Consider the following 17,674-nt stretch of genomic DNA (forward strand, 5'->3'; position numbering starts at 1 on the left):
TTCTAAAAGAGACGGCTAATGGGGGATATGATAGACTTCCACCACCCCCTGCAAAACGCCTGCGGCCTCTTGGAACCTCAGCCCCTGCCAACACCTCCAGCATGCCCCCAGCCACTGGCAGCCCCGACCCCCACAATGCCCCCCCACAACATATCCCCAGTTGCCCATCCCGCTGGGAGCTCCAAGCCCACCAACACCCCCAACCGCCGCCCCTCACTGGGATCCCCGACTCCACCAATGCCCCCTGACCACCGCCCCTCACTGGGAGCCCCGACCCCACCAACGCAGCCACTACAAAACTAAGTTGACTTAAGTTGCATCGACATACGTCGGTTTGGCATGTCCACACTGGCTCCTTCTGTTGGCATGCGTGTCCTCACCAGGAGCGCTTGCACCAATTTAAATGTCGGTGGGGCACTGATATCCTGAGCCCCATCGCCTGGGGGACCAACAGCCTGAGCCCTGCCACCCAGGACTGACAGCCAGAACAGTCTGATGTAAGCAGTGGAGTGTCTACACAAACACTGCATCAACCTAACTGCATTGACTGAAGCAGTGCACCTCATGGAGGTGGAGTTATTAGGTCGGTGTACTTGGCGACTCACATCGGTGGGAGAACGGCTGTAGTGTAGACTTTGACAGAGCTCGGTGGACATAAGCTGCCTTGCTACAACCTAACTATGCGTGTAGACCAGGCCTTAGCTTCCAAGTGAAAGGCTGATTCTACCAGCTGCTTGCCCCACATTCCCTGGGGCCCTGAGCGCTAGCATGGATTCCCTTGAACTAATTTCTGTCATAAAGATTCTGCAGTCAGATTAGCTGCCAGTTCTGTGGATGATGTACAAGCCAGCGTAGCCTCCTGTACCCAAACTGGGGTCTCTGCAAGGTTAGGGTAGACTCAACCCCCATCCCTCTGAGCTGGGGGGCCCTGCAGGGCTACCTATCTATGGTGCTTTCAGGGTGCCTGTCATAGTGGCATCTAACACTGGAATAAAGTGATAAGCTATGACTGGTTCATGCTGGGAGCTGCTCTGCGGAATAGAAAGAGGTCACTGGGACGCAGGCACATTCTGATCAAACTGCCCCTTTACCATGTGCTATTGGAAAGAGAGTGGACAGGAAGCTGCATGATGCTGCGGCATTTCCAAAGGTGGGGGTTTATTGGCTGATTCACCAGAAACAAGCCAACAGTTCAATCATTAACTAGATTAGGAACTTGGGGGTCACACTCCTGCTTTATCTCCCACTCCCAGCACACCGCAGAGCCCCACCTAAACACACATGGGGCAAGTGAGGTTAAGGACAAAGCCCACCATCTTCCTTCATTTGTTGCCAATGATGGTACAACAGGCCAGTCGGTGTCCCAGAGGGTCCAGTCTGCAGTGCCCGTGGGGACAGTGGTTCAAACAGCAAGGTTGCCTCCATGCTGGATCCAGGAGGCAAATCCAGTCACTCCCTGCTCCCCGACTGCCCCAATGAACGATTCTACAGCAGTTACAAAATACGCAAGAGTGAGACTTGACCCCAGAAAGTGCGACGCCGTGTGCAATGCAGAGCCCATGTGGTTACTCTGTGAGAAGTGTCACCAGCTGGCCTCGGAGCTGTGACAGCTGTGGCTCAGGGAGGAGGTATCTCTGGATGATATGAATGGCTGCCGTCTCCGTAAGGCTCTGGAAGTCCTCGGCAGTTTTGATGGGCAAGTGCCCAGCCAGCTCACAAAGTGCCACATTAAATGCAGCTTCCCCTTTGGACCCAAAGCAGGACCTCCTGGCCCAGATGAGCACCCGGATTCCAGAGCGGGTCTCCGAGTGGGATGGCTCCCCAGGAGCAGTTCCCCGAGTCACAAACACGTTGTGTGCAATCTCTTTATCCACCAGGTAGTCAGTGACTCGGCAGACATTGTGCGCAAGGGCCCCCAAGCCCTCCCCTTCACTGTAGAACAGGAACCCTGGGGCTGGGACCTCCCGTAGGAAGTGGAAGTTGAGTGTAGGGCATAGGGGTTCGCCTGGGGCAGTCTCAATCAGGAGCTCCCAATCCAGGTAAAACCCATGTAGGTGCAAGTGGTTGACCGAGGCGAAGGCTCCCAGGCTGTTAAACCCAACGCGGAAGCCTGGGTGGGCACTGAGAAGAACCGACTCCAGCCCAAACTGGAGCAGCTCCTGGGTGAGAATCTGAGGCAGGCAGAGCGCGGGGTCTGGAATAAAGAGCACATGTCCAAACTCCAAGGGGCTGACATTAATCACCACTAGGATGCAGTCAGGTATCCCTAGGAGTTTCGACTCCAGCGGGCCCCCTTGGAACTGAGAGCACTCCCTGCTGGGAGGGTGGGGAGTTGGGGCCCTGACCATATGGAAGAGGATTTCCCCTGGTTTGATCTTATTGAAGTGGAATTGCTGGGGGTCGAATTTCTGCCTGACACTCTGGATGTCCTGTGGTTTCCTTCTCTCCAGACCTCTCTGGATGTTCAGCTGGGCCACAAACCGGACATTCCCTGGCAATATACGGGTCTGCAGCTCCCCCAGGTGATACCTGAACAAACCCAGCTTCATCCTCTCCTCCCAACCGGACTGCAAAGCTCTGTCAAAGCGAGACATGGTGCGGCTTGCTGGCCCCTCTGACCTGCTTCTCCACCACCCAACCCCACACAGAACAAAATCCTCTTCCCCATAAACAAAGTCCTCCCAGCAGGACACAGCACGGCACTCTGGCTGCTCCTGGGATGGCAACCCCAATGTTTCATGGAGGGCTTGGCTGGCACCCAGGGACATTGCCATGTTAGATGAGCAGCAGCACCTGCTCAGGGCTCCCCTGCAGGCAGCATCTCCAGCTGATCTGAAACAGACAATGGAATAAGCAGAGGCAGTTATGGGGACATGGACAAAGCAAAGAGAAACAGCCCATCTGTACAAAATGCCAGGACTCCACCGCCAGTTTTACCGCCGCAGAGCGGGGGAGTGCTGACAACGCAGGTCTGGGAGTCAGGCCGCTTGGTCCTTTAAGCCACTGTGTGCACTTAGGCAAGTCCCTTCCCCACCCATCACATGGGGAGAATCCTGACCTCCCAGGGGGCTGAGAGGGTTAGTTAGTGTGAGAAGGTGTGTGAGATCCTCTGGTGGAAGGGCAAAGTATTGCCAATTATTGCAGCATTGTTACAGGGGGTACTAGGAAAGCAGCCACACCGGCTGAAAAAACTCCAGCAGTGCAGGTCTTGGAGAGCAGAGCGCCATGGGCCTCTGTGCTCTTGGCAGTGGCACTGACCCCCAGTCCCATCCAATACAGTCTAGCGCAGGATCTCTGTCACACACTGCCTGGGATCATTCTAGCTACCCCAAAGATCACCCCTCCCTGCAAGATTTCCCAAGCCAGCGACATAGCACGGGGCCAAGGAAACTACTGGAAGGTTTGTGAGGGCAGGAGACAGAATCTTGATCAGAGATGTAGCTGGACAATGGAACTCACTGCTGTGGGCCTTACTGCGCTCAGAGCTAAAGCAAAACCTGTCTGGCTTCCCGCACACCCCACCCCACACATGGATCCAAACAACAACCCTGTAAGCTGATCACCAGGCGTCTCCTAAGGCCTGGGACAGAACCCTGGAGACAATTCGTGTTAGTTCGAGTTTGAGAGACCAGGCTGCAGGACAGGGGCTGTGAGCCCCACGCCGAGAGAGACTCAGCATGGTTGTGCAGGGGCCAGGGAGCCTGTCCCCCCCCAGTGGTCCAGGAGCCCCCTGTGCAGACTCGGGAAGTGCAGGCAATGTACATGTCTGCAGGGGGCTCCCGTGACCACACACGTGCTAACAGGTCCAGACAGTCCCTCACTCAGGCCCTGCCCACAGCACCTCTCCCCCCGCCCAGCGCTCCGGGCAAAGCCCCGGGCTGACCCCCACCGCCGGGCGGCTCTCCAGCTCCGCTAGCGGCGGCTCAGGCTCCTGGAGCCCAGCTCCGGCCAGCCAGGAGCGGTGTCCGTCACCACACCGGCCCGGAGCCGCCGGCCGGGCAATGAAACTCGTTTCCTGCCGCTCGGCCGCGCCCGCCTCCCTCCCGGGCCAGACACAGCCCGCACCTACCGGCCGGCCGCCTGCGGGAGCCGCCGGGCCCGGGTTTGTCTGCAGAGCCCTCGGGACAGCGGCGGAGCTGGGCGGAGCCCCCGCGGCCCGGCCCCGCGGGACCGGCGAGGTGTCTCCGCCTCGCGCCGGGCTCCCAGGTTGGGGCCGGAGGCGGCGACGCTGGAGCTGGTCTCCGCAGCCGCAGCAGGATTTGCTGGTGGAGGGACTCACCCTGCACCTGCAGGCCACTCCCCGCCGCTGCCCGTCCCGTGGAGGGGGGACAAGGCCGGGCCTGGCTGAGCAGCAGCGAGCCGGAGCGGGTGGCGCTGCAGAAAGGGGAAGAAGTTGTGTTTAACCCCAGCGCTTTGCCGTAGGGCGCTGGTTTAGCTCCAGAATCTCCCCCACCCCGCCGCAGGCAGCGCCAGCTCAACAGGAGCCCTGGTGGGCAGTGCCAGGCTCACCAGCAGCACTGCCCCGGTGGGCCCAGCGGCACCCAGCAGCTGAGGGAACTGGGCGTATTTAGTCTGCAGAAGAGAAGAGTGAGAATCATGGAGTATCAGGGTTGGAAGGGACCTCAGGAGGTATCTAGTCCAACCCCCTGCTCAAAGCAGGACCAAGCCCCAGACAGATTTTTGCCCCAGATCCCTAAGTGGCCCCCTCAAGGATTGAACTCACAACCCTGGGTTTAGCAGCCCAGTGCTCAAACCACTGAGCGATCCCTCCCGCTTCTGCCACCTTAAGTAAAATGGCTCACGACTGTTCCCTTTAGGTTTTGTAATACACCCAAACACTCCTCAGAGAAAACCCACCAGCAACTCCCTTGTTATAAATGAGGGAGATCCCAACTCATACACCTCTGCTTAACTCAACTGTGCCAGCTGATGCTGAGAAGAGAGGTGATCGCTCTCAGGTACCCGGGTCCCAACCAATATAAAGATACTTATTTCAGGTGTTAATGATTTCTATGAGAATTTCAGCCACTTTTGAGGAGGGTGAAACAGATTTAAATCAACATCCCTGGCTAACTTCAAGCTACAGGTAGTCTATATATTGAGGTAAGTTTTCAAGGGTGTATCTTTTGGGAAGAAAGACATTAGTTCTAGTTTACCCATGCTCTTCCCACAACCCAACTGCTCCCATTACCACCCGCTGACTTAATGTTTGTGTGCAAGTGACCAGCAATAATGGACAAAACTGATATTAACAACTAGGATTCAGGAATAGCAGTTGAATTCATGGGGCAGTACTGACTGGATGAGATTTGAAGGAATTCTCCCCCCACACCTCAGTAGTTTGGGAAGTAGCTGCTGCTACTTCAACCCACTGGTTATAGCAGTATCTGGGAGTCCTTGCACATCTCCTACACAGAATGGAGAGATATATTATCTGCCTAGCGGATGATTGATCCACTGACCAGTCACCTGCACCATCTTTGCCATCTTACTGAACTGTTCCTCTCTGTGGAGTCCATCTCTGTAACCCTCCCACAAGGCTTCACGGAGCAATGCCTGGGAGAGTGCAATGAACAGGGGAATCCTGAATTGGCTGCAAAGGATGTAACAATTCCTAACAGGGGTAGGGATGGAGTACAGATTATGGTAAGAAAGGAGCTGCTTCCCCATCTGCAACTTTTCCAAAGGATGGGAGACTGCGCTCACCCATTGGCTCTCAGATGTGCCCCCACACAGCTAATTTAAGCTCTCCTTCTCTTTTCAAAAGCCTCTTGCTTCTGCCAACTACCACTTCCTCCCTCCACTTAGTTGCAGCCCAGAACCGGCATTCTTAGGATCCTGGAGGTCTGACAAATTGCCTGTTTTGCACTCAAAGAATTTTTCCCACTGGACCCAACTAGCAGAGATTGGTGGGTGATTTCACCCTCTCCACAGCCATAGGCAGCGAGTTACATCGGCCCGTGGTGCCCGTGCTCCACCAATATTCAGGAACGTGTGCCTGGCTCCACCACTATTTGGGCTTATATTTTCAGAGCTGTCCATAGAGATGGGACAGCTCTGCTTGGACCTGTTCTGGGCACCACCAAAAATTATACAAACCTGGCGCCCATGTCCACAGCATCATGGATGCACAGTTTGATTGTAAACAACAGGACTTTAAATATCATGAATAAGGCTACGATTGAGTCATGGGCATCTTCAGCAAAAGTCATGGACAGGTCACAGGCAATAAACAAAAATTCATGGCCTGTGATCTGTCTATGACCTCCACCAAAAACGGCCCTGACTAAATCTTGGTGAGGACTGCTGCTGGGGAGAAGGGAGGGAGCGAGAGAGAGAACCAGCGGCACTAGCCGCTGGGGGCTGCCGCCCGGGTGGTCCCCGGGGCCAGCTGGAGCAGCGACTGGTGCAGCCGGCTGCAGGGGCCGCCTGAGTGGCTGGCTGCAGAGCTGCTCCAGCAGTGGCCGATGTGGCTGCCCCTGGGGCCACCTGGGCAGCTGGCCACAGAGCCAGCTGCCCGGGCGGCCCTGAGGCTAGCCACACCGGCCACTGCAGAAGTCACGGAGGAGCCCAGCTATTCAAATTGGTGTAATTCAGGGGTTCTCAAAGTGGGGATCAGGACCCCTCAGGGGGTCACGAGATTATTACATGGGGGATCGTGAGCTGTCAGCCTCACTCCAAACCCGCTTTGCCTCCAGCATTTATAATAGTGTTAAATATATAAACAAGTGTTTTTAATTTATAAGGGGGGGGTTGCACTCAGAGGCTTGCTATGTGAAAGGGGTCACCAGAACAATAGTTTGAGAACCACTGGTGTAATTAAAGCAGGCAAATTACATTTACCTGTCAGAAATTTTGTTACAAGCAGGGCTGGCTCCAGGCACCAGCTAAAGAAGCAGGTGCTTGGGACGGCCAATACCAAGGGGCGGCCCTCCAACCGTTATTGGGGCGGCAGGTCCGCATGTTCGGCGGCAATTCGGCGGCGGGTCTCTCATTCCCTCTCGGAGCGAAGGACCAGCCGCCGAATTGCTGCTGAAGAGTGGAGCAGCGCGATTGCGCGGCCCCCCCCTTTTTTTTTTCCGCTGCTTGGGGTGGCAGAAAACCTGGAGCCGGCCCTGGTTACAAGCATATTAGATTGCTACTTTCTTGGGCAAGAGCAAACAGAAAACATACATAAGGTCTGTTTTCCAGTGAGGTGGCAAACAAATGACAGAGGTGTAATTTCTCCAAAGTGTGTAATATACATTTAAAAACACACTAGCTTTGACCTTGAAAGAAAAAAAATCTAATTGGGATTCAGTTATGTAATTAATTTAGTTGTATGATCCTAGTCCTCACGTCTGTATTCTTTGATGAACTGAAGCACTTGCAAAGTTGAAGGGAGTTCAGAAGCCTACAAGTTCAGAAGATAGCTCTAATCCAGTAATGAGGATCAATTGATGTCAAACTGCTATGGAGTAGAGTTAAAGCTGTTTATTAACATCCCCAAATACCCTTTGGTATGAATGGACTCAGATGACCTCCCTGGTCACATTTTTTCCTAGCCTCTTACATTCTCTAAGGGGAGCTCTTTTTTATGTAAGAGTTACTCGCTTTTCTGATATTGGAGACATCAGCCGTAATGCTGTACTTTGAGAGTAAAATGTTTAAGATGTAGAGCCAGGATGGGAGGGCAAGAATCTAAGTGGAAAGTGAAGAAAAAAGCCCAGAAGGCACCAGACAAAAAAAGCAGCAAATACAGTGACAAGCCCTAAATTCCCTCTAAACTGCATGGCCATGCAGCAGCCTCTTAAGTGCTGTGCAGGTGCTCAGGGCTGCAGCAGGGAGAGCTGCCTCTCCCCCAGCCCCGGACTTGCCACAGCCAGGGGAGAGGCGCCCCCCGGCCCCAACCCAGGCCAGACCTGGGTGGGGAGAGGTGCCCCTCCCCCAGCCATAACCCAGCCCAGCCTGGGACCTGCCACAACAGAGGCGCCCCTCCCCGGGCCCCAATCCAGCCCAGCCCCAGAGCTTCTGCAGCAGGGAAAGGCACTTCTCCCCCCTCCCCCACAGCCCAGGGGGGATTTGATAGCAGCTTTCAACTACCTGAAGGGGGGGTTCCAAAGAGGATGGATCTAGACTGGTCTTATTTTTTTGGTCTTTTTCTTATATAGGCTCCTATTACCCCCCACCCCCATCCCAATTTTTCACACTTGCTGTCTGGTCACCCTAGTGGTACCACATGACAGAACAAGTCACCGGGACCAGATGGCATTCACCCAAGAGTTCTGAAAGAACTCAAATGTGAAGTTGCGGAACTATTAACTAAGGTTTGTAACCTGTCCTTTAAATCGGCTTCGGTACCCAATGACTGGAAGTTAGCTAATGTAACGCCAATATTTAAAAAGGGCTCTAGGGGTGATCCTGGCAATTACAGACCGGTAAGTCTAACGTCGGTACCGGGCAAATTAGTTGAAACAGTAGTAAAGAATAAAATTGTCAGACACATAGAAAAACATAAACTCTTGAGCAATAGTCAACATGGTTTCTGTAAAGGGAAATCGTGTCTTACTAATCTATTAGAGTTCTTTGAAGGGGTCAACAAACATGTGGACAAGGGGGATCCGGTGGACATAGTGTACTTAGATTTCCAGAAAGCCTTTGACTAGGTCCCTCACCAAAGGCTCTTATGTAAATTAAGCTGTCATGGGATAAAAGGAAAGGTCCTTTCATGGATTGAGAACTGGTTAAAGGACAGGGAACAAAGGGTAGGAATTAATGGTAAATTCTCAGAATGGAGAGGGGTAACTAGTGGTGTTCCCCAAGGGTCAGTCCTAGGACCAATCCTATTCAATTTATTCATAAATGATCTGGAGAAAGGGGTAAACAGTGAGGTGGCAAAGTTTGCAGATTATACTAAACTACTTAAGATAGTTAAGACCAAAGCAGATTGTGAAGAACTTCAAAAAGATCTCACAAAACTAAGTGATTGGGCAACAAAATGGCAAATGAAATTTAATGTGGATAAATGTAAAGTAATGCACATTGGAAAAAATAACCCCAACTATGCATACAACATGATGGGGGTTAATTTAGCTACAACGAGTCAGGAAAAAGATCTTGGAGTTATCGTGGATAGTTCTCTGAAGATGTCCACGCAGTGTGCAGAGGCGGTCAAAAAAGCAAACAGGATGTTAGGAATCATTAAAAAGGGGATAGAGAATAAGACTGAGAATATATTATTGCCCTTATATAAATCCATGGTACGCCCACATCTCGAATACTGTGTACAGATGTGGTCTCCTCACCTCAAAAAAGATATTCTAGCACTAGAAAAGGTTCAGAAAAGGGCAACTAAAATGATTAGGGGTTTAGAGAGGGTCCCATATGAGGAAAGATTAAAGAGGCTAGGACTCTTCAGTTTGGAAAAGAGAAGACTAAGGGGGGGACATGATAGAGGTATATAAAATCATGAGTGATGCTGAGAAAGTGGATAAGGAAAAGTTATTTACTTATTCCCATAATACAAGAACTAGGGGTCACCAAATGAAATTAATAGGCAGCAGGTTTAAAACAAATAAAAGGAAGTTCTTCACGCAGCGCACAGTCAACGTGTGGAACTCCTTACCTGAGGAGGTTGTGAAGGCTAGGACTATAACAATGTTTAAAAGGGGACTGGATAAATTCATGGTGGCTAAGTCCATAAATGGCTATTAGCCAGGATGGGTAAGGAATGGTGTCCCTAGCCTTTGTTTGTCAGAGGATGGAGATGGGTGGCAGGAGAGAGATCACTTGATCATTGCCTGTTAGGTTCACTCCCTCAGGGGCACCTGGCATTGGCCACTGTCGGTAGACAGATACTGGGCTAGATGGACCTTTGGTCTGACCCGGTACGGCCTTTCTTATGTTCTTAAGGAGCAACGGTCTCAAGTTGCAGTGGGGGAGGTTTAGGTTGGATATTAGGAAACACTATTTCACCAGGAAGGTGGTGAAGCACTGGAATGGGTTACCTAGGGAGGTGGTGGAATCTCCTTCCTTAGAGGTTTTTAAGGCCTGGCTTGACAAAGCCCTGGCTGGGATGCTTTAGTTGGGGATTGGTCCTGCTTTGAGCAGGGGGTTGGATTAGATACCTCCTGAGGTCCCTTCCAACCCTGATAGTCTGTGAATCTATGCCCTGCTCCGGGAGAGAGGGGGGGCACAGCTCCCAGCATGCCCCACTCTGGGTGTGGGGAGGGGGCACAGCTCCCAGCATGCCCTGCTCTGGGTGTGGGGAGGGGGCACAGGTCCCAGCATGCTCTGCTCTGGGCTGGAGGGGGCACAGCTCCCAGCATGCCCCGCTCTGGGCGAGGGGGAGTGGGGGGCACAGCTCCCAGCATGCCCTGCTCTGGGCGAGGGGGGGGGCACAGCTCCCAGCATGCTCTGCTCTGGGCGAGGGGGGGGCACAGCTCCCAGCATATCCCGCTGTGTGTGTGGGGGGGAACAGCTCCCAGCATGCCCCGCTCCGGGCGAGGGGGGGGCACAGCTCCCAGCATGCCCCGCTGGGGGGGGCAGCTCCCAGCATGCCCCGCTCCGGGCCCGCTTTGGGAGGCCGTGGCCCTTTAAGCCGTGGGCGTTGCCATGGAGCGGTTTCCTGGAGACGGTGACTTGACGTCCCGGGCAGACGGAGAGTGACGGAGTTGCGGAAGTTGGGTCCGGGCCGCCATGGGGGGTTCGGCCAGTCAGCTGCCGCGGGACCTGCTCGGCGAGTACCAGGTACCGCCCGCCCCGAGCGCTCCCCCTCCACCCATGGCCAGCCTGGCCCCCTCACCCCACCTGAGCGCCTCCCCGCCCGGCCCGGCCCGGCCCCCACTCGAGCCTCCCCCCCCCCCGCCCGGCCCGGCCCCCACTCGAGCCTCCCCCGCCCGGCCCGGCCCCCACTCGAGCCTCCCCCGCCCGGCCCGGCCCGGCCCGGCCCCCGCGCTCCCCACCAGTGACGGGTCTGCCGGCTGGGGTCCCCTGCGCTGCCTTGTCCCTCCAGGGGCGCCTGGCCCGGCCCCCCGTGCTGCTGGGCTCGGCGGGCCCCCGGGGGCAGGGCTGGGGGCAGGGCTGGGGCAGTGCGGCCGCGCTGCAGGGATAACTTTCCCCTTCTCTCTCTCCCAGGAGCTGACCTTCCTGACCAAGCAGGAGATCGTGCTGTAAGCACCCCTCGCGCTGGCTTTCCCCCAGGGCCCCACACGCCGCTCAGGCTAGGGCAGAGCTGTGGGGCCAGGCCTATACAGGAGGGGGCAGCTCAGATGCTGGCCCTTGGGGGAGCAGCTGCAGTCCCCATGGGGAGGGGGAGAGTAATTGCAGGCCGAAGGTGCCAGAGCTCCATGGGGAGGGGTCTCCGTGGAGCTGGGCCCAGACCTGACATTGCTGCTCCTGGACCGGGAAGGGCAGCAGCAGAGGCCCCAGAGCGCAGCCCGACTCTAGGGCTGAGCACAAGGTAGATGGGCTCTGCTAGGTCACCTGTAGGCCCTGCCTGGTGGACAGTGAGACAGTTACATGAAATTCAAACAGTGCTGCCCTGCTGCCTCCCAGCGTGGGGGCTGCTGCCCCAGGGTAACCCAGCTGTTAGTATGGCCCTAGAGTCAGAATCGCCTTAACCTGCTTGTAGCTGACGTGCATTCCCCTGCCCCGAGTGCAAGAGGCCGTGCCCGGGTACTTTGCTCCAAGTTGCTGGGGTGTTGACATCTGTTGCACTGCACCCTGGGGTGGGTGCAGCTGGCTAGGGGAGCATGGCCTGAGGGGCGGAGGGGGGAGCGTGGTGCGGCAGTGGGCAGGTAGCGCTTCCCTTCTGAACTGGAGCCTCTTCCTGCTCTTGCTCCCCATTTTGGTGTGTTCCCTGGCACAAGGGCACTTTGCACCTAGCCCTCTGTGCGCTGGACTTTGCTTCAAGGTGTGGTGGCTTCTTGGTGTTTCTAGCCTGCTGCTCTCCATGGTGTCTTGTTTTACTGGCTGCATTAATGGGCAGCTTGAGGCGAAGAAGGAAAAATAAAATCTCCAGGCTGGGCTGCGTGTCAGCTGGGTTGTGCTGCAATGCTGTAGCTGCGAATGTCCATGGGCTCTGTGCAGGGCCTTGCCTAATGCCGCTTTGCTGCGTTTGAAGCTCTTGGGACAAACCCAGCCTAGCCTGGTTGCCAGTGGCACCCTGGCTGAGCGCGAGTAATGCAATGTGTGCCTGGCCCAGGCAGCTGGTCCTGAAGTGTCCTGCACAGGAGTCCTGTGTGGAGATGTCACTGCTGCCACCTGCTGTGTCCCTTCCTGGCATCCACCCAGCCCTGTAACCTCTGCAGCCAGCCTAGCATAGGCTAGTGTCTGAGTGCCACTCCATAACAGGACAGGTGTGGGGCAGGGGGATCACAGTGTGGTGTCTAGGAGCTGGCACAGGCGGCAGCTGTGGATGCTGAGGGCAGAGAAAAGGGCTGGCCTGCCGGGGACTGATTGGCTAACACTGTTCCTCCTCCCTCGCACCTTGTTTGCATCAGGTGCAGCATGGGGTGTGCACTCAGGGCTGAGGAATAATCACCTCTCCAGGCAGCTCTGGGGAAGAATTACCCCGGTGGGCCCCCAGCTGAGCTCAGCAGCCTCTGTCCCAGACTGTTAGCAGCTCTGCCAGGCTCTAACTGTTCTTGTCTCCCAAAGCGCCCACAAGAGATTCAGTGAGCTGCTGTCAAAGGAGGAGAGGGAGAGTATCCTGCAGAAAAGAGTCCCCAAGAGCAAGATCCTCACACTGCCTGAACTGCGGGTATGGTGCACCCTCCTGGCTGCTTGGCCTCCCCCTCCCACCCGGCCCTAGGAGGAACCAGGTCAGTCCCACTGATCTCTTGGTTCTGGGCCAAGACTTGGATCCTGGCTGGTGGGCAGCTGCCGTTGGTTTGGGTGCACTCTGCGATCGGGGAGGCGGTTCCAGTCATGGCGTGCTTGCTCCACTTCCCATTCCTCACTGAGCTGCCCGGGCTGGGGAAGAGGTGTCCATCAGCATTGTGCCTAGCTTTCCAGGCCACGCAGGTGCTGCAGGCACGTGATGGCAGGGGGCTAACCAGCAGCAAATGGAATTGCACAGGAAGTTCTGAGGGTCTCCGCCCAGTCAGGGATTTTAAGGCTGGAAGGGACCATTGTGATCATCTGCCTGACCCCTCTGGAACCCCCGCTGCTGCTGAGAAGTCTTGGTGCCTCAGTCCAGTGTTGATTCCCCATGTGTTGACAGGCAAACCCGTTCCAGGACCGGATCTGTCGAGTCTTCTCCACCTCAGAGGATGAGGATGGCAGCATGTCCTTCGAAGACTTCCTCGACATGCTGAGCGTCTTCAGCGACTCAGCCACTTCAGAGATCAAATCCCACTACGCCTTCCGCATCTTCGGTAGAGATCAGCCAGGGCGGGGTGGATGCTCTGCTTCGCCAGTCCCTCTGTGCAGAGTGGGACTTTGGGGGCGGGGGCTGCTGCTCCCGGGGTTGCTCTCAGGGAGGGGGTCACGTCAGGAACCTGCTGCCCATGGGTGACTTTGCCCAGCTGCAGTCTGAGGTGCTTGGAGCAGGTTGTGGTGGTAGCTAGCCCTACTCCAGCGAAGGGCTCCAAGGGGGAGGCTGCGAGGCCCCCAGGGCAAGCCTGAGGCCCAGCCAAGAACCCCCTCTCTGGGAGCACTCCTGCTTGTGAATCTCCTGTGTTGCTAGGCCATAGCCATGGAAACAGGGTCTCATGGACAAGCGCCTCTAATGATAACCTGGACATTTTCCCCCCAAAGATTTTGACGACGATGGGACCCTGGACAGGAAGGACCTGGAGAAGCTGGTGAACTGCCTGACAGGGGAAGGAGATGAGACTAGGCTGAGTGAGTCAGAGATGGACCAGCTCATCGAAAATGTGAGTGCCACACGCCCTGCATCTGTGGGGCTTGCTGGACCTGCTGTGTGGGGCTGATCAAGCAGGCTCTGAGGGCTGGTGTTTCCCTTTCCCTGACAGATCCTGGAGGAGTCAGATATTGACAAGGATGGGACCATTAACCTCTCTGAGTTCCAGCATGTCATTTCTCGATCACCAGACTTTGCCAGGTACCTCTGCCTCCACTGCTTGCTGCAGTGTCTGACTGGAGAAAATCCAGCGCTTGCTAGGCAGGGCAAGCTAGTCAGTGGGTGGAATGGGGGTTTGCTTAACTCTCTGCGCAGCGTGGGCACAGATCTCCCAGCTGGTAGCAGGGCTAAAAGCGCAGATGTAGCGGGGAACTGCTCTAAATAGTCTCCTATAACAGTGAAGAACCTTTGCCCATCTCTAGCCCCGTCCACTGAGGCCTTGCAAAGCTTGGGAAACACTTCCTGAAGCACCCAAGTCTCAGTGGCTTGGGGCTGTGGCTCCTGACCTCTTCCTAGCGAGCTGTATCGTGGCAGTGCCCAGATGCTCCACTCATTTGTCTGGTCTCCAGCCAGGTGCTGTATGTAAGCACAGAGCCAGTGCCTGCCCGAGGAGCTCACAGACAGAATGCAGCTGGCGGAGCGGGAGGAAGGGCTGTTCTGTCCATGCTGCAGGCGAGGCAGGGAGCGACTCGCCAGAGTCCCACAGGAAAGCTGTAGCAGAGCTAGGAGTAGAATCCATGGCTCTGAGGCCAGTCTCGTTACCACCGGCCCGTCCTTCCTGCTTCACAAACAGAATGAGCACCGCCCGGCTGCAGCAGGGCCTTCTCTTTTCATGGGGGACAGGCACAGGCTTTGCTTGCCTACAGTCACACCATGGCAGCAGGAGAACCCAGCTCTCCTGTCTTCTAGTCCTGAGCCTCATGCACCAGACTGCCCTCCTGCCCCCTTCCCTGGCCACTCGACTCCTCTAGCTTGTTTCTTTGCTAGTTTGATGGGAGCTGTCTGACATGCTCAGGGTATCCAGGGCGCACCCCCCTTGAGCCATTGGCAGGAGGTGTCCAGAATCATGTCTTTTAAACACCAGCTGCATTTTGCTTGGGTCTGCCATGTCCCCTCTGAGCTTCTTTCATGCCATGTTGCAAACAGCCCTTCCCGTGCCCAGCACTGGAGACCCCAGTGAGTAGCTCCCCTGTGGCATAGCATGTGAGAATGGGCTGGTCACTATCTCTCTTTCAGTTCCTTCAAGATTGTGCTGTGATGGCACCACGTCCCTTCCAGCAGAGGCGTCCTGTGGCTGGCTGTGCCCATGGCCTGTCCCTTCCTAGCCTGCTGTGCGGCTCAGCACCATCTCTGCGCAGTGTCTGGATCCTTCCCCTTCTGGCAAACAGATGCAATAATATTGATGACTCCAGTATCGTGCTAGGAGGCCGGTGTCTTGGAGCACTCCTTCCATAGTGCCTTATGCAGGGCTCCATGGGGCAAGGCCTCTCCTGCCCAGTATGCTGTGCCTTCTGTGCTCTTCTTGGTCTGCAGGGGTAGGGTTACAGGGTCCTTAATGCAGCTGTCTTGTGCTTCAAACAAACTCCTGGCCCTTGGAGACTACAGGTCCCAGCCTTTCAAGCCATACCTGGATCAAAGCAGAGGCTGCTGGGATTGGTGTGGCACAAAGCATGCTGGGATCTCTAATCTCCGTGGGCTTACTCCTATGCAAACCAGGTGCAGTCCTCTGGGCCAGCCCTGGACTTCCTGAGCAGGAGAGGGGAACTCCTGCTGGGGGCTGGTGATAATCTGGGGCTCACCCTCCTGAGCCTCTCTTTGTGCCTTCCACAAGCAAACGGGCAGCTAGGACTCTGGCAAGGAGCCCCTGAGGCTGCAGCGGGCCTGGCTGGCTCCCTGAGGGGGTCTGGCAAAGGGATGTAGCACAAAGGGCTTTTTTTACTATGCAATAATGTAACTGGCACCTTAAAATGCTGCTGCCCAGCAGCTCTGGCCAGGGTGTTTCTGTAACTTCTCTGTCCACTCCCCAACTCCCTCCCGTTAGAAAGCTGTGCGTGTTCTGCTCAGCCAGAGTCGGGGGTCCTGGCAGGGGCCACAGCATTCACAGGGCTGGCAGCTTCTGCCTGTGCCCCTCCCAGTCTGCCCTGCCCTGCGACTTGGTGCGTCTGCTGGTGCTGTACCTCCCTTCCTGAAGCAGCAGCTGATTCCTGGTGTCAGGCAGCCTGGCCCTGAGTCCTTCCCCTGCTAGTCAGCTGCCGCAGGCCAGGGGCAGGCAATGGCCATCAGGCAGAAGGCTTAACTCTGCGGTCCCACCGTGCCTGCTGCTGCCTGACACACTGCTAGTGCCTGTTAGGGGAGCAAAGACTCAGGGTGTTTTTCTTTCTTTCTACCCTTTCTTACACGTGGTAAAGCAGCTGGCTTCCCCGTGCTGCTCTGCTGGGTGCTCCCCCACCATGGGAGGGAGGGTCGGAGGGCCTGCAGTACTCTGCACTGGGTAGGGGGCTGCTCGGCCATGTACGGAGAATGAATAAAGAGCTGGAGTCTTACCCTGGGGCCTGTCCCTGGTGTGTGTGTGTAGCGAACTGATGTGTCTGCAGGGAGACGTGTGGGGTCGGTCTCCCCACCCCTGCAGGACAAGCACCCCCTGGGCCATGGCTCTGGGCAGCCTGCAGCAAGCTTCCAACACCTGCAATACTGGAGGGTGCAGTGCTGCCCCGGGGCTGGCTGTGTCGGGCCAGATGGGGTAGAGGCTATAGTCTCTCCTGCCCCATTGGGAGGGGAGGGGGTTGGCTGCTGCCCTCTCTGCTGCCTGGGGTTACTGGGCCCTGAGTCCTCTTCCCTCCCTGTCCATTCACTGTTCCTATTACGTCTCCCTCCCCCTCTAGTGAATTGGAGTGCAGCACGAAGCATATCCTAGGGGCTGCAGGACCCATCCAGTGATGAGACTGGGGGCCTGCCTATTCCTAGCAGAGCAATGGACTCCTGCCCCCAACACGTGGCTGAGGGGTTTCCTGGCAGTGCCAAAGGAGTTTGTTTCCAGTCTGAGTCCGGGGCCGAGTTGCCGGGTGCAGGGAGAGCCTTGGGCCTGTCGTGGGGTGGGGGGAATCTGCAGTGGACACCTCATCTGTCAGTATTGCCAAACTCCAGGGAGGCGTGGCCCAGGGCCAGCAGCTCTCATGCTTGGGTCTGCAGAAGGCGAGTATTAGAGACACAGGCTTTCCTCAAGGGCCTGATGGCACCACGGCCTGCCTCACTAACCCCAGGGGCATGGTACTGCACACGGCCTGGCCTGGCTGCCCTGGGGAGACATGGCCCAGGGATGGGACACACGACTAACAGACTGGGCCATTTAAACAGCAGGAAAGGAAAACACAGTGCCCACTACCACTGCAGTGAGAACCATGCTCTCCCAGGGCTGAGATGGGCGTGTCTGACTTGGGTTTTTAGAAGGGGCAACGACTCTGTGGTAGCACCTGGCAGTGGGTCACACCTGGCTGAGGCCACTAGATCCTACTGAACTGTAAGGGCACAACAAGAGGGAGCAAAGAAGGTGGAAACTCAAGTGTCTCTCTCTCCCCTCCTGAACGAAGATTTGCACAGGCTGAGTAGCTGCCTTTTAGCCCAGTTCAAAGCCCCATGTCTGGGACACCTGCCCGACTCTCCCATACTGCAGCAGCCCACAGCATGGCCCCACGGCTCAGCCCAGGGGCGGGGCTGTAGCATGCGTGAACCTGACTCTGTTTGCAAAGGGGCCAGGTGCTTGGTGAGGAGGGCGCTGCTGGTTCTCATGTCTCTGCAGCTGCACAAAAACAAAGGGTGGGGTGGACAAGG

The 17,674-nt window shown here is 56.1% G+C and overlaps 2 protein-coding genes across 2 annotated transcripts; one reads left to right on the forward strand and one right to left on the reverse strand.

The window, feature by feature from the left end:
• Positions 1–373: 373 nt before the first annotated feature.
• On the reverse strand, positions 374–4,254 carry GDPGP1 (GDP-D-glucose phosphorylase 1). The gene is made up of 2 exons (XM_044978807.1): positions 4,070–4,254; positions 374–2,832 (listed from the first exon to the last, which is right to left on the reverse strand). The coding sequence occupies exon 2, from the start codon at positions 2,772–2,774 to the stop codon at positions 1,566–1,568; it is 1,209 nt and encodes a 402-aa protein (XP_044834742.1). The 5' UTR covers positions 2,775–2,832; positions 4,070–4,254; the 3' UTR covers positions 374–1,565.
• A 6,273-nt stretch (positions 4,255–10,527) lies between these two features.
• Positions 10,528–16,389, forward strand: CIB1 (calcium and integrin binding 1). Its single transcript, XM_044979084.1, has 7 exons — positions 10,528–10,728; positions 11,116–11,150; positions 12,640–12,742; positions 13,205–13,358; positions 13,741–13,859; positions 13,959–14,047; positions 15,083–16,389. Exons 1-7 carry the CDS (start codon positions 10,678–10,680, stop codon positions 15,102–15,104), a joined length of 573 nt encoding a protein of 190 aa, XP_044835019.1. The 5' UTR covers positions 10,528–10,677; the 3' UTR covers positions 15,105–16,389.
• Positions 16,390–17,674: the final 1,285 nt, after the last annotated feature.

This window comes from Mauremys mutica, chromosome 11 (assembly GCF_020497125.1).
Source record: "Mauremys mutica isolate MM-2020 ecotype Southern chromosome 11, ASM2049712v1, whole genome shotgun sequence".
Taxonomy (NCBI): Eukaryota; Metazoa; Chordata; order Testudines; family Geoemydidae; genus Mauremys; species Mauremys mutica.